General features: G+C 42.3%; 2 protein-coding genes across 2 annotated transcripts in view; one reads left to right on the forward strand and one right to left on the reverse strand.

Annotated features, from left to right (window-relative positions):
- Positions 1-15,129, reverse strand: part of bop1 (BOP1 ribosomal biogenesis factor) — a 159,902-nt gene that overhangs the window by 70,489 nt on the left and 74,284 nt on the right. The window lies entirely within an intron of this gene.
- On the forward strand, positions 366-14,267 carry scxa (scleraxis bHLH transcription factor a). The gene is made up of 2 exons (XM_043690951.2): positions 366-1,054; positions 13,762-14,267. Exons 1-2 carry the CDS (start codon positions 563-565, stop codon positions 13,798-13,800), a joined length of 531 nt encoding a protein of 176 aa, XP_043546886.1. The 5' UTR covers positions 366-562; the 3' UTR covers positions 13,801-14,267.

A 15,129-nucleotide genomic window follows, 5' to 3' on the forward strand; every position in this document is an offset into this window, starting at 1 on the left:
CGGGGTGGGGGGGGGGGGTAGATGGTGGGAGAGATGGGAAGAAGAAAATAATTGATTTGAAGCAAATTTGTAGACTGTGATGTGGATGAGAGATGCAATTTTATCACATCCCCAACTGAGTCAGTGATTACAAATGCACGTGAAACGCCAGAGGGCTGAGGGAAGCCCTGGGAAAGGGTTAAAATAAAAGAGAAGTATTTCAGAGGATCTCCCTAGAACGCCCTCTGACTTGGTCCCGCCTCCTGCTTATAAAAACCTGATCTCAGCGAAGCCTGAAACAGTTAGAGGCAGAGAAAGATACAGCAATATATATTGAGAGAGAAAAGGGATAGGTAAGAGGTAGAGTGTGGAAGGACAGAACAAAGTGAAAACCAGGGATCAGAGGAGCAGGAAAATTACTTTGTTGGCAAAGGGAGTAAGGTGAGAACCTGAAAGTCACTTCAGTATGAATTGCTAAAATTTATTTTGTTAGATCCTGTCCTGAGTTGAGGAAAAAAAATAAATTAAAAGGAAAAACGCAAAAGGTGACGGACTGGGTGAATTAATCCCCACCTGCGCAGAAATGTCCTTTGCCATGTTAAGATCAGTCCCTAGTCGCTGCCTCTACCCAGAGATCAGCATGCTGTCGGAAGGTGACGAGGAGCTGGACAGTGAGAGCTCGGGTTCGGAGACATCTTTCAGCCTGGGACCTTATGGTGGAGGTGCAGGAAAGAGGAAGAGGAAAGCCAGGGTAACGGGAGTCATTAGACAGAGACAAGCCGCAAATGCCAGAGAAAGAGACAGGACCAACAGCGTCAACACGGCCTTCACAGCACTTAGGACCCTCATCCCCACCGAGCCCGCAGATAGGAAACTGTCCAAAATAGAGACCCTGCGGTTGGCTTCCAGTTACATCTCACATCTGGATAACGTGTTGCTGCTGGGAGAGGCTGGTGATGGACAACCCTGTCACACAAGTGCATCCAGCTACTATCCTGGCACCAGGGTCACCGAGACAGAGAGCAACCAACCCAAACAGATCTGCACCTTCTGTCTGAGCAACCAGAGGAGAATGGTAGGTACAAAACTTTCCTAGCAATCATGGCTTTGTGAAAACTGTCTACTCTGGTCCTAGCCTGCAGTCAGGCACCTCTCATTTGGGTCAGATTGGCCACAGACAACATATGAGACAGCCTTTGACACTTGACCAGTCAGTACTCTATCTGGTTTTCCACTCACTCTCTGAGGAGGTTACGCCAGTATATAGGGCATCTCCAACTAAATACAGCTACAAAACATCACCTCTCACCCAAGACTCTAAATTATGCAACGAGTTTATCATTATCTTACCACAAGTAATTTAAATCTCATCTTCCTACTTCCTAAACATCCCCCTTTCCACTTTTCTAAAACAGTAATAACTGACTCAAACAGTACACAATGAACATAGTGGGCAGGCTCATAAAATCGTCCATTTCAAATCAACTGTTAATGGCTTCAGTTCTTCTTCCACAGTTCTCCACTACAGTTTAGCGCAGAGCAGAGTTACACAAAAATTAAGTGTGTTCAATTCGTTGTGCATATTGCAATTTGCGGTCACATATGCAGTTGAGCCAAGCAATTTATAATGTGAAGCATTGGTGATTTACGCTAAGTAAATCCAGGGCAGGTGTTAACATTTACTCTTTTCAACCAACCTGCCTGCTCACCGTTAAAAGAGGCCCAAACTTAATAGGTAAAAGGACTATTTTGTCAAGGAAAAGTAATTTTAAAATCTCCTGTGAGGACATCAAATGACATCATATTCTAACACTGTATCCCTCAAAAACATGCCAATCTTGTCTTCAACTTGTTTCAAACAAATATCAAAATCTTACAGCAATTGCTTACAGTTGAGAAACACATGTATTTATATTTGGAGTGCACAGGAAACCACGGGAAAAATCTGAAATAAACAATAATACCAATGCCACCATAGGCCACGTGAGCATACATTATACACAGTACAAACACACCACATCAGCAAACTCATTCACCCATCCTCTAACAGATCACAACAATCGCCATCTTAAATCCAGCAAGGCAAAATATCCTCACAGTAGCCAGTGCTGTGCTCTCACAAAAGCTATTTTTTTGTATGAAGGACTGAACCCAGGGTCAATTTGACCGTAGCAGTGGTTCTGGGACCCCAAAGTATACGCAGAGAAGAAAGGGAGTGTCGTCCGAGCTAAAATCTAACATTCAAATGTAGGTTAACTGGTCAATTACCTTAATGCTTATGTGATCTTGATATGCATTATTTGGTTGGTGCATTGGTTCACAAAACAAAAGCAACTGATGTCTAAACTAATTAATTGGGTGCGAAATGCTTTCTTTGAAGGCGATGTGCTGCACAGAGGACATGAAAGGCACTATAGAATACATTGCACTCTCACAAATTCAATTTCATAATAAATTTCAAAATAATTAAGTTACAGATATGTCCTTGCCATTAAATGCTATTTCAACCAGATAGGGACCAGAATTTCATCATAAAGGGGAATTTTAATGCCACCCTTTCCAGCAGGGATAAAACGGTGGGCAAAGGAGTGTGAAAGTGGATTTGTCAGAATTCTTCTCCAAACAGAGTGAGCAAACCTCTCTGTAGCGCTGACTGGGGTCTCTTTAATGAGTTAGCTGTAAATACTCACCTAGTCTCTCTCACCCATTGCCACATTCAGAAGCAATCTTTTAGATATAGGTAGTTCGATGATGAAACACAAGAGAAGTGATTTGCTGCAAGCTTACATATACAAGCATCTCCATCAATACATTAAAATGGCTTTCAATCTCTCTCTCCCCCCTGAAAAACAGATTCAAGAATGACTTTCCAAGGAGATTGGATAAATATTTGAGGTGTTGCAGGGCTATGGGGAAAAGACCAGGGAGTGGAATGAGTTGAACTATTCTTTCCAAGTCCCAGCACATGCATGATGGGTTGAATGGCTTTTTTCTGTTTGAATAAATTCATGAATCACTTGTGATTCTCGGCAGTGCTCATCGCTATCCTCTTGGGATGGTGCAGTAAGAACACTGGCGGGACCTGAATTCATGCACACTTCCCAGTCTCTCACACTCAAATCCCAGAAACACTAGAGATTGAACCAATTCACAGTCTTGCAAAAGATCTAACGTTCTGAAAAAAACTAGTTAGAGTCGAGATAGAATCAATACGCAAACTTATCGGATTTCCCCGTCAAAGACCGTACTTTGACATCTGAATAACGTGGTTTCACACAGTTGTTTTAATGTCAAAAAACAACACAAGTAATTCACAGACAGAATCAAACCAAAACAAGACATAGATTGGTTGATAACGAGGAAGTATGTCTAAAAGAGAGAGATCTTTAAATAAGGTCTGAATAAAAAATGTCAGTCAGAGAGAAAGAGAGAGAGAGAGAGAGAGAGACACAGACAGACAGAGACAGACAGAGAGAAAGAGAGACAGAGAGAGAGAGACACAGAGACAGATGAGGGGATTGGAGAGCAGAATTAGAGAGACAGATCTGGATAGTTAGTGCTGCAGTCATCAATAGGCAGTTAAGGCAGGATTAAAGCAAAATACTTCAGTCTGAGGAATGGAGGATTTTAGGTCAGCGCCAGAACTCAAAAAGTATTCATAAAGATTGCTATTCCCAAACTCGGTTGTGACTGGAGAAAGTACTGTTAGGTCTCGCCGTGGACAAGAAGTAGAAAGTGTATTATCCTATTAAAATGTGATAGGTTAAGGATGGATTTGGATTTTATACAACCTGTTACTATCACTGAACGAAAACCAGCAACAATACTGCTAAGTAACTACAGCAATTAGTGCAATTACTAATTAGTCCACAGAGGACACCGAGTCACAGCTTTCAGAACTAGTTTATGTTCGAGCAGTCACATCTGACTACACTGGTCAGAAAGCAGTGCAGTATATGAGCAAAGGTGACCGATGAATGTTTACAATCTATCATTGAACATGAAGCACGTAATGACGTACCGACAATGTCCGTACCAACAGACTCACCCACTGGCTTTGAAATATTATTGTGATTGATTGCAATTAGTAATTGGTGTGCCATTTCCCCAATCAAGCCTTTTGTGATGTCAACACCAACCACCACCAACTGTTATTCATTGTCGATTCCTCTTAAAAATTCCCAGTCAAAAAAATCTAGTTGTGAAAGTGAGAGGATACAAATGCCTGAGTAACATTCAATTCAGTCAGTCAGTCTCTGTTAGTGCTACAGCAAATAAAAGCCATTTAACCCAATCTCTGTCACAGTCATCATTCTGAACAGAGACAGCACACCAAAATAATTTATGCGCCCTAAAGTTTAATTCTGAAGCATCCTTCCTGGACCAGAGCATCCGAGGAGGGCTAACACTTTGGTCCAGTGCTGAGGGATCGCAGAACTGTCGGGAGTTGCTGTCTTTCAGATTAAACACAAACTGAAACTGAAGACATAAAAGGATGTCTCATAGTGTTATTTCAAACTAGAGCAGGTGCACTGGCCAAAATTTAACCCTCAAATCAATATAACAGCAATGGGTTATCCAGCCAACATTAATTTATCAAATAACATAACACTTAACAAATGTCAGGTTTTCTACATTACAACAACGACAATACATCAGAAGTACTTCATTGGCTTCAGTGCTCTGAGGCGTCAAGTGTCTTAAGAAAGGCTTTAATGCAACTTTTAAGGGCTCTTGTGACCACGTGGCAGTATCTGTGCCCTAGCTCAAGTCCTACCTGTCCTGGATATATGTCATAACATGGCCAAACGGGTTCATTTAAATCCTACAATGCAATTCTGGTTTTTCAATTCATGGTCTCTTTCAGTCATATACTCATGCAGAAACCACCCAAACCTTCTCCAGCTTGATCAAAGTATAACAGCTAAATACACCCTTAAATACACTTGCAGTGAAAGTGGGCAATACACAAGAGTCATATCCATGCTGCCACTGTCCCTTTTATTGCATTGGCTTCATTTTGTCACTGTGCCAAGTTGTTTATGCTACACTTTATGAAACAAAAAGATCTTTTAGAATTCCAAACACATCTCACAAACACATCACCATTGGCTCTGCTACCTCATCAAAAGGTCAGATGTCACATGACACCGGGTTATAGTCCAACAGGTTTATTTGAAATCACAAGCTTTCAGAACGCTGCTCCTTCATCAGGCAAAGTGACAAAGCAAAGTCACTTCACCTGACGAAGGAGCAGCAGTTCGAAAGCTTATGATTTCAAATAAATGTGTTGTACTCTAACCTGGTGCCATATGACTTCTGAACTTGCCCCCGCTGATTCAACACCAGTATCGCCACATCATCAAAAGAACTCAAATCAGGACAAGTTCACCTGAGCAGAGAAAGACGAGAGGAGATTTTATAGAAAAGTAGATCAATGTTCAAAAAAAATTAAGAATCGGGGCAGTGAAGAAAAAGGAGAGTGGGAAGAAACAGAGTTCTTCTTTCAGAGAGTCAGCATAGGCAGAGCTGGCTGAATGAGCTCAGTCACAGTTGTACATTTCTGGACAGTCCGATAACTTCAAATCATCTTTTTGTGGCAAATGTATTGGCTATTCAATACACTCATTACATGCGCACTGTATGGAATACAATTCTCAGTAATTTATCACGCAATTTGTATTGTAGCAAGATAGCAATATTTAGTCACCATACTACAGAAAGGATGTGATTGTACTGGAGGGAGTGCAGAGGTGGTTCCCCAGGATGTTGCCCGGGATGGAGCAGCTCAGCTACGAAGAGAGGCTGGGTAAGATTCGGTGGTTTTCTTTCGAACAGAGAAGGCTGAAAGGGGATTCCATTGATTTTAAAGGATTATAAGGATATGAACAGGGTGGATAGGAAGCAGCTGTTCCCTTCATAGAAGGGTCAATACAAGGGGACATAATTTTAAAAAGGTTAAAGGCAGGAGGTTGAGAGGGGATTTGAGGAAACGAATTTCACCCAGAAGGTGGTGGGAATCTGCAATGCACTACCTGGGATGATAGTTAAGGTGGGAAACCTAATAACCTTTAAAAAGTACTTGAATAACATGTAATAACATCAAAGCTATGGGCCAAGTTGTGGAAAGTGGGACTAGTGTAGTTTTGGAGTAGCTTCTTGGTGCAGACATGATGGGCCAAAAGACCTCTTCTGTACTGTACAATTCCATGTATTGACCTGGTCAAGATCACAGTGTACCTCTTCACCACCTTCAGCCACACCCTCCCCATGTCCCTCCCATCCACATCTCTGTGCTGCATCATTGAGTAATGCCAAGAAAGTCCAGAAACACACAACCAAAAAAATTCAAGCTCCTAACTATTTGAAAAATGACTAAGACGCCTTGACTAATGCCACCTCCAACTTCAAGTTATCAACATCACAAACTTCCATCTCACATGGGCCCATGAGGTGATGTGATTAAACGATGAGATCAGCTGCTTTTTGTAATACGCTTACCAGGACGTTGTTTACTAACCAGAACAGAAAAAGAAAATGGCTGGACTCCGGCAAAGGATATACCTGCTTGTTAAAAACACACTCACTCTGCTCTGCTGCATGAACCCCACCCCACCCCCAACCTAGCCCACCCCAGTTCAGCACCAGGTAGAGATACAGTAACACATTTAAAACAGGAGTGACAATTGGCACATTAAAATAACACTGTTCTTTCTGATGAGCTGTCTACAAAGAACAAAGAAAATTTACAGTCCAGGAACAGACCCTTCAGCCCTCCAAGCCTGAGCCGATCCAAATGTACTGTCTAAAACTGTCGGCCAATTCCTAAGCATCTGTATCCCTCTACTCCCCACCTACTCATGCATTTATCCAGACGCACCTTAAATGAATCTACCGTGCCTGCCTCTACCACCTCTGCTGGCAACGTGTTCCAAACGCCCACCACCCTCTGTGTGAAGTACTTGCCGTGTGTATTCTCCTTAAACTTTCCACCTCTCACCTTGAAAGCGTGACTTCTCGTTATTGAAACGTCCATTCAAAAACTATAATAATGCAGAGATATGTGAAGATGCAGGAATTACTCCAATAACTGATACCCCTCAAAAGACCTGCAATAGATCCTCAGACATGGCTTTGCTGAAGAAACCTGAAACCTGTCATGCTGACCTGTTTCAGTTTTACATTCTTCACATTTGAAAGTTACAGTGGTGTTAAGCCAGGTAAAGGAGTATCCAAAACATTGTTCACATTTAAGCCTTGCTATACTGAGAACAGGGACAGCAATGACAAACATCCAAAGAGGATCTATTTCATGTGTGACAAATAGTAAAATGAGAAATGCAACTTGCCGAGTGACATGTTGGGCGCTTCTACTGGTTTAAATGCATTTCCTCCTGCACTCTCTCAACATTCACCATGTTCTCCTCTTTGGAGCAAGGTGTAATGGTTGTTACTGTCCTTTTCATCAAATGGGTACACATCCAAAGCTCAAAACAGCAGTTGGACAATTTGAATTTTCTCCTAAAAGTGTAGAAATGGAAAGCTGGTTTCGGTAACAGTGAACATGAGTAACAATCCAACCAGTTCACCAAGAGCTTTTTTTCAGAAGGGAACGTAGAATATCAGAGCAGAAGAATTTCTATCTTGGTGTTTGCTCTACCTTTCATGATCAGGGAGGATCATCTAACTCAGTAACTGTTCCTGATTTCTCCCCATACCTTTTGATCACTTTAACCCCAAAAACTATATCTAAATTCTTCTTGAAAACATTCAATGTTTTAACCTCAATCATTTTTTGAGGCAGAGAATTCCACAGGCTCACCATTCTCTGGGTGAAGAAATTTCTCATCTCAGTCCTAAATGGACTACTCCCTTTCCTTAAACCATGAACCCTTGTTCTGGACTCCCTGATCATCAGGAAAACCCTTCCTGTTTTTACACTGTCTAGTGCTGATTGAATTTGACAGGTTCCTATAAAACATCCCCTCATTCTTATAAACTCCAGTGAATATAATCCCAACCAATTCAGTTTCTCTTCATATATCAGTCCTGTCATTCCAGGAGAAAGTGAGGACTGCAGATGCTGGAGATCAGAGTCAAAAAGTGTGGTGCTGAAAAGCACAGCAGGTCAGGCTGCATCAGAGGAGCAGGAGAATTGATATTGAGCATAAGCTCTTCATCAGAAATGAAGAACTTATGCTTGAAATGTCGACTCTCCTGCTCCTCGGATACTGCCTGACCAGCTGTGTTTTTCCAGCGCCACTGTCTTCGACTTTGTCATCCCACGAACAGCCTGGTAAACCAACCAACATTAGCCAGGCTGAGTCAATAGTCCTTGACTAAGCTTGGTCTTGACTCAAAACAGAACACTACAAATGCTTAACAGGTCAGGGAGTCTCCTTGCAGAGAGAAAAAGAACTTATGTTTCAGCTCAGTGATCCTTCATTCTGATCCTCCACTCTCACGAGAGTCAATGATTATATTCTCTGCTCAGTGTGGAGAGAGAAACAAGTTAATAAATGATAGTGAAGTGCCATGTGCAACCAAAAGCTCATTTCAGACAAACACACAAACTAAGCACATACTTAACACACAAACAAACACAGATTGCTGAAGAAGCTCAGCAGGTCTGGCAGCATCTGTGGAGATGGAAACAGTTAACACAATATGACTCTTCTGGTTCTGAAGAAATCAAAACAGACTTAAATTGTTAACTGTTTCTCTTTCCACAGATATTGCCAGACCTGTTGAGTTTCTCCAGTATCGTCTGTGTTTATTTCAGATTTCCAAAATCCAGTAGCATTTTTCATTTGATACGTTTAGCATTGCCTATATTCTCAAATAAAAAGTGAGATTCAAGTCTTCTTAAAGTTGTCTACCCTGCATCTGGAATGAACTGAAAACTTCCCTCTACAGTCCCCTTCCACCTGCATGCTATAATACTCAACTCATTTCCCTGATCCATGCCACGTCCCCTATCTCACTACAGAAACACTACCAGCAGCATCAACATACTCTGAGTAACAGGATTAAAAGCTTGAAACAATTAAAATAATACTTTAGCCCAAGGAATTACAGGCAGAATATCTCTTGAACAAGTAGATAAACTTAGTATAACTACCCCGACACTGCAACCCTCCCCTGCCCCTGAATTGTTACGAACCTCTATAAAACTCAGACACAAGATAAAGCTAGCATATGGTCAAGTGGAACAGACAGGAAAATCAAGGCAGAATTTTGTTTTTTCAGAAACTTATAATAAATGCCTTGAATTTTAAACAGAAGCTTTATGTACAGTTACCAGGCAGGCTGCCAGTGATGAGAGATGGACACAAGGTGTTATTCTGCAGTGAAGTTACTTGGTGCGAGGAAACTGAGGAGTAGGTTACGTTCATTGTGTCATTCAGTAAGGGGGCTCAGGCAATTCCCTTCATCACCCGCTCTCCACCTCCACAGCAACAGTACGCTCAGTTTTGAGGCCAGTACCTCTGGAGCAGTGCTAGACAGACTCCAGCACTGAAATGAGTCCGAGTACTGGTATAAACAGTCCCTTGGTCATACAGAACTGAACTTTTGCTGAAAAGAGAGACACGTTGCCGAAGCTTTTCATCTTGGACTCATCAGGACAAAGCAAAAATGTCAAATTTCAAACAACTATACCAATTCATATGAGAGAAAAAGATGCTGATTGGTTGGCAAGTCAAATCTGACTGGCCAAGGTGTTGCCATGGAAAAGGTAGCAAGGTCACTCAAAAATGCACAACAAGAACTGGCCCAAAGGTAGAAGACAGAGGGTGGTGGTGGAGGGTTGTTTTTCAGACTGGAGGCCTGTGACCAGTGGAGTGCCACAAGGATCGGTGCTGGGTCCTCTACTTCTTGTCATTTGCATAAATGATTTGGATGCGAGTATAAAAGGTACAGTTAGTAAGTTTGCAGATAACACCAAAATTGGAGATGTAGTGGACAGTAAAGAGGGTTACCTCAGATTACAACAGGATCTTGATCAGATGGGCCAATGGGATGAGAAGTGGCAGATGGAGTTTAACTCAGATAAATGTGAGGTGCTGCATTTTGGGAAAGCAAATCTTAGCAGGACTTATACACTTAATGGTAAGGTCCTAGAGAGAGTGCTGCTGACAAAGACCTTGGGTGTGCAGGTTCATAGCTCCTTGAAAGTGGAGTCACAGGTAGATAGGATAGTGAAGGCGGCATTTGGTATGCTTTCCTTTATTGGTCAGAGCATTGAGTACAGGAGTTGGGAAGTCTTGTTGCAGCTCTGCAGGACATTGGTTAGGCCACTGTTGGAATATTGCGTGCAATTCTCGTCTCCTTCCTGTCGGAAAGATGTTGTGAAACTTGAAAGGGTTCAGAAAAGATTTACAAGGATGTTGCCAGGGTTGGAGGATTTGAGCTATAAGGAGCGGCTGAACAGGTTGGGGCTGTTTTCCCTGGAGTGTCGGAGGCTGAGGGGTGGCCTTATAGAGGTTTACAAAATTATGAAGGGCATGGATAGGATAAATAGACAAAGGCTTTTCCCTGGGATGGGGGAGTCCAGAACTAGAGGGCATAGGTTTAGGGTGAGAGGGGAAAATACAAACAAGACCTAAGGAGCAACCTTTTCACATGGAGGCTGGTATGTGTCTGGAATGAGCTGCCAGAGGAAGTGGTGGAGGCTGGTACAATTGCAACAATTGCTGGTACAATTTAAGAGGCATTTGGATGGGTTTATGAATAGGAAGGGTTTGGAGGGATATGCATCCAGCACTTCCTCTGGCAATTCATTCCACCCACAAACCATTCTCTGTGTAAAAAGAGTTGCCTTTCATGTCTTTTTTAAAACTTTCTCCTCTTTAGCTTTGAACTCCCTCCTCTTAGGGGAAAAGACTCTAGTCATTCAGCTTATCTATGGCCCTATTGATTTTATAAACCTCAATAAGATCTTCCTGCAACCTCCTACGCTCCAGTGAAAAGTTGTTTTGAAAGCCTTATGAATCAAGACAGTAGTGTGAGACTGAAATAGGTCAGAGGTGGCAGATGTTGGTGTACCACCTGGATTTCAAAAGATAGTCTTTGCAGCTTTCTGTAGTCTCGTGTCAGATCATAACTGATGAAATCTATTAAATCAATTTCATAACTTGCTCAGTGGGATAACCACTGTAAACCTTTGGGCACGGGTGAAAAGATATATACATGAATGAACTTGATATTCGTGATGACTGACCATTAATTCCCCGCCCCCCTTCCATTGGTTCACCTCATTTGGTAGTATGTTTCCTTCGTATCAAAATATTTGGATTCAATTTCCAATCTGGAGCATAATTCAAGCCAATATTCCCAGTGCTGCAATGAGGCAGTGGCTTTTAGTTGAGTTAGTATATTGAAGTTCCATTTCTCTGAGGGGGTACATGTCAAAAATACTGCATCAACATTTTTGGGGACTCTTTTGGTGCATTGGTCAAATGTGTGACTCCTCAACCAACATGTCCACAACTAAATGCATGAACCTTTAAGCACACTGCTAATCTGGGAAATTAAATACAATTGTCACATTTAACTACACAACAGCACTCACTATATTTCCAAAGTAATTCACTGCCCAGTTATTAAGGTGCAATAAACAATTACCTGCTATACATGAAGTTCCTACTTTCATTACCCTGAATTGTGTCACTGAAGGGTTATTTGGAAGCAGATGAACAAAGCCATCCTGTACAGTTATAGCACATTGAAATGGGAGGAAAAAAGAAACCTGCTCCCGACGGAGAGGTGCTTATATCGCTACCAGGAGCTCCCTAGTACATTGCTTTGAACAACAGGGAAGATTAATGACTGGAAGCTGAAGAGGCCTGTTAAAAAAAGGGACAGTGTCAGTTATAGCAGCTATACGCAACTACTGAGTGGGTGCCACACAATTGGGTTTTAAATTAGAGTCTGCTGAAAAGTCTTTTCAGCACTTTTAAGTTATTTCATAGGATTTAAGTGCTGCTGGCTGGGCCAGCATTTATTGCCCATGTCCTTTGAGAAAGTGGTGAGCTGTTGACCGATCCACTGCAGCCCATGTGGTGCAGATTCATCTATTAACACAAAGGTCAAAACCACTGAACTCCTTGTTTACACCTCATGGACTCCAGTGGTTCAAGAAGGCACCTCACCATCTTCAAGAGCAATTATGAGATCGGCAATAAATGCTGACCAAGGTAGTAATGCTCAAATGATGAGAATAACTAAATTTAATTCTCTGCCAATAGTAACTTTTAAAAAAATTCTTTGGCTGGTCAACCCAACAGTGAGAGGGGGAGCCGTCCCAGAGATCCCTTTAGTTTCCCTCCTGTGGCAAAGCCCAAGATCTCAGCTTCCATTAAACACTAGTGTGCACAGCAGGTCCAGGATCAGAAGGTTAGCGTTCAGAGGGCCAACGTATAGCAATACATTGTATCAGGAACTGATGCTTGGTGGAAGGGGGAGAGAGAGATCGGAAGATCAAGCTCAGTCAGATCAAAGAGGGAATTGGGAACCAGTCAACTGGGAGTTTCAGGCTTAGCACAAAAGAAAAACCCTCTCAGTAAAGGCGAGGGTGAGGAATGAAATCAGAGGCTCTTGTTTTAAATGAAGTTCTCCTGAGTCCCAGCACAAGCAAAATAAAAGTTTCCAGCTCCATTCTTCTGGGCAGCCACAAATCAAACTAACGCATCACACATGTCTGAAAGCTGACGAGGTGCGATAGGAGTTTTCACTGTGTGGTTTTTCCAGCCTCAGCTTCCTGAGCTGTCAAAACTCTCAATCACAGTGCAGGCAATGGGGAGAATTTGAAAAACATTAAAACTGAACTGAAGAGCAAGTGGGTTTTTCTGGGGAGGGGACATGGTGAAACGAGAGAATGAAGGAGCTACAGAAATTGGTCTGCAATGGAGCTGGTGCCTCGACTCAAGGCATGACAGCAGCACTGCACTTGGCTCTGCAGTCACTACACAAACCTGATAGTGTTAACACTGCTTGCATGGAGACAGCATTGCTACACCAGGGCATGAGAAGGCATATGGGCCAGGAGCAGGCAAGTGAACTACTTGAGTTTGGGATTACGTTTGGCATGGACGAGTTGGACTGAAGGGCCTCTGACTGCTATAATTGGATTTAAATTTCCAGCAGAAACGAATAATTACAGGGTTGTGTTATACATACATTGGTATACACAAGCATGCACACACATGCGTGCACACACAATCAAGAGCTCAGCAGTGGTCTCTTTAATCACAGAGACAGATCCTACCAGTTTCACTATTTAAAAAGAGCAAGTAGACAAGTGATACTGCCAACGAAGCTTTAGATAGTCAAATGGGGTCAAAAGACGTGGGGAACAAGTGGAAGCAGAATATTGAGTTGGATGTTTAGCTGTGATCACAGTGAATGGTGCAGCAGGCTCAAAGGGCTGAATTGCCTACTCTTACTTGATGTTTTTAAATGTGGCCAATGTAAATCAAAGTTAGACAGGTGCCAGCCACATAAACAGGAGGCTTTAAAGAGGAGCTTCAAAACCAGGGAACAGGTTAGCGCTCAAGTGACTTGAAGCTTTTTCATCAACCCAGTTGTGTTTAATAAAGCAGGGCAAACAGTGCAATAAATCCAGGAGTCATATGTGCACCTAAATACGAACAAATTTAAATCCATGAGTTCTGAAGACTCATTGAACTGAAAACGTTAATTCTTTCTTTCTCCAGAAATGCTGCCAGATTTGCTGAGTTTCTCCAGCACTTTGTTTTCAATTTATTTCTTTTCTTTCTGCAGAACAAAGACCGAGACAGAAAGAGCACAATTCGAAGTTAACCAACATAACAATTACGTGACCCACAAACTTTGCAAGCTAGCGGCAGACTAGGAGGAGCAGTACTCGAGAGTGCAGCCGCTAGAAGGGATAGAAAATAAACAAGGAGCATGTTGAGGACAATTGTACGTGTCTACAACAAGGCAATACCTTGACACCTGGGCCTTCCTAGACTCAAGAGTTTTCAAGAAAATTAGTGGAGACCAAGCAAAACCTCCAGGGATGGGGCTAGGGTTCCCAATCTGCTCCTTTATTAAAAAAAAGATGCCAGCACAAAACCACGCTAACGCAGCTGAACTGCTGGTACCAAGGAGGAAATTCGAAATCAATATGCGACAAAACTACTATAAGTGGCTTCAAGAACTGCAAAGGAACTTTCAGTACATGATTAACTTCATCCCATGCCGGTTTGTCATGTAATAAGTATGTAATATAAAATGGCAATTTTGTACATAAAATAAAAATCTCAGCACCCAAGCTCAGTTTCCTGTGTGTATTTGGGGCATAATTTTGATTCTGGTACTGCCAAAGACCCCAAGAAGTCACGAGTTCAAATCTTAATAAGTCTGCAGTACAATAAAAAATGAAGTTGTTCCCTCTCTCCCTCTTCACCGGTCTCCGTGATGTCACAGCCCATGAATCAGAGGGGTCCGCACCCTCTATGAAGTGGGAATTTCCAGAGGTAGCTTCCACCCTCCTCTAATTTCTTCAGCATTGATAGAATTCTTTACATACTGGCAATGTTACTAGAATTCAGTCTTCTTGAAAATTAAATTTATTACATATTATGAAAAAGGCAGAGGCCATTGCATCCAAATGAGTCTATGCTGGCTCCCATCACTCCTACTTAATTCCCATAACACTGCAAGTCAACTTCCTTCAAGTTCTCTTGTAAATTCTTCATTGATCATTTCCACTTCTTCCACTTGTGGGGATGAGTTCCAGGTCATTACCACTCACTGTCAAAAAACATTCTTCCTCACTTTTCACTTACATCTCTTGGCCAAAACATTAAATCACTGTACCCTGCACATGTGTCATCAGCTAATAGGAAAAGCTTTCCATCTCAATCATGTACACATTTAATCAAGTCTCTCTCCTCAATCTCACTTGCTCCAATCAGAATGACACAGGCTTCTCCAACCTAATCTTGTGACTAAAATCCCTTCTCCCTAGCACCACTCTGGTCAATCTCACCAGCACCCTCTCAAGGACCCTCACATCCTTCCAATACTGGAAGGATGGGCGGCACGGTGGCACAGTGGTTAGCACTGCTGCCTCACAGCGCCAGAGACCCGGGTTCAATTCCCGCCTCAGGCGACTGACTGTGT

Source organism: Chiloscyllium plagiosum, unplaced genomic scaffold (assembly GCF_037043375.1).
Source record: "Chiloscyllium plagiosum isolate Xiang-an unplaced genomic scaffold, Cpla_swu_hap1 HiC_scaffold_5, whole genome shotgun sequence".
In the NCBI taxonomy this organism is placed as follows: domain Eukaryota; kingdom Metazoa; phylum Chordata; class Chondrichthyes; order Orectolobiformes; family Hemiscylliidae; genus Chiloscyllium; species Chiloscyllium plagiosum.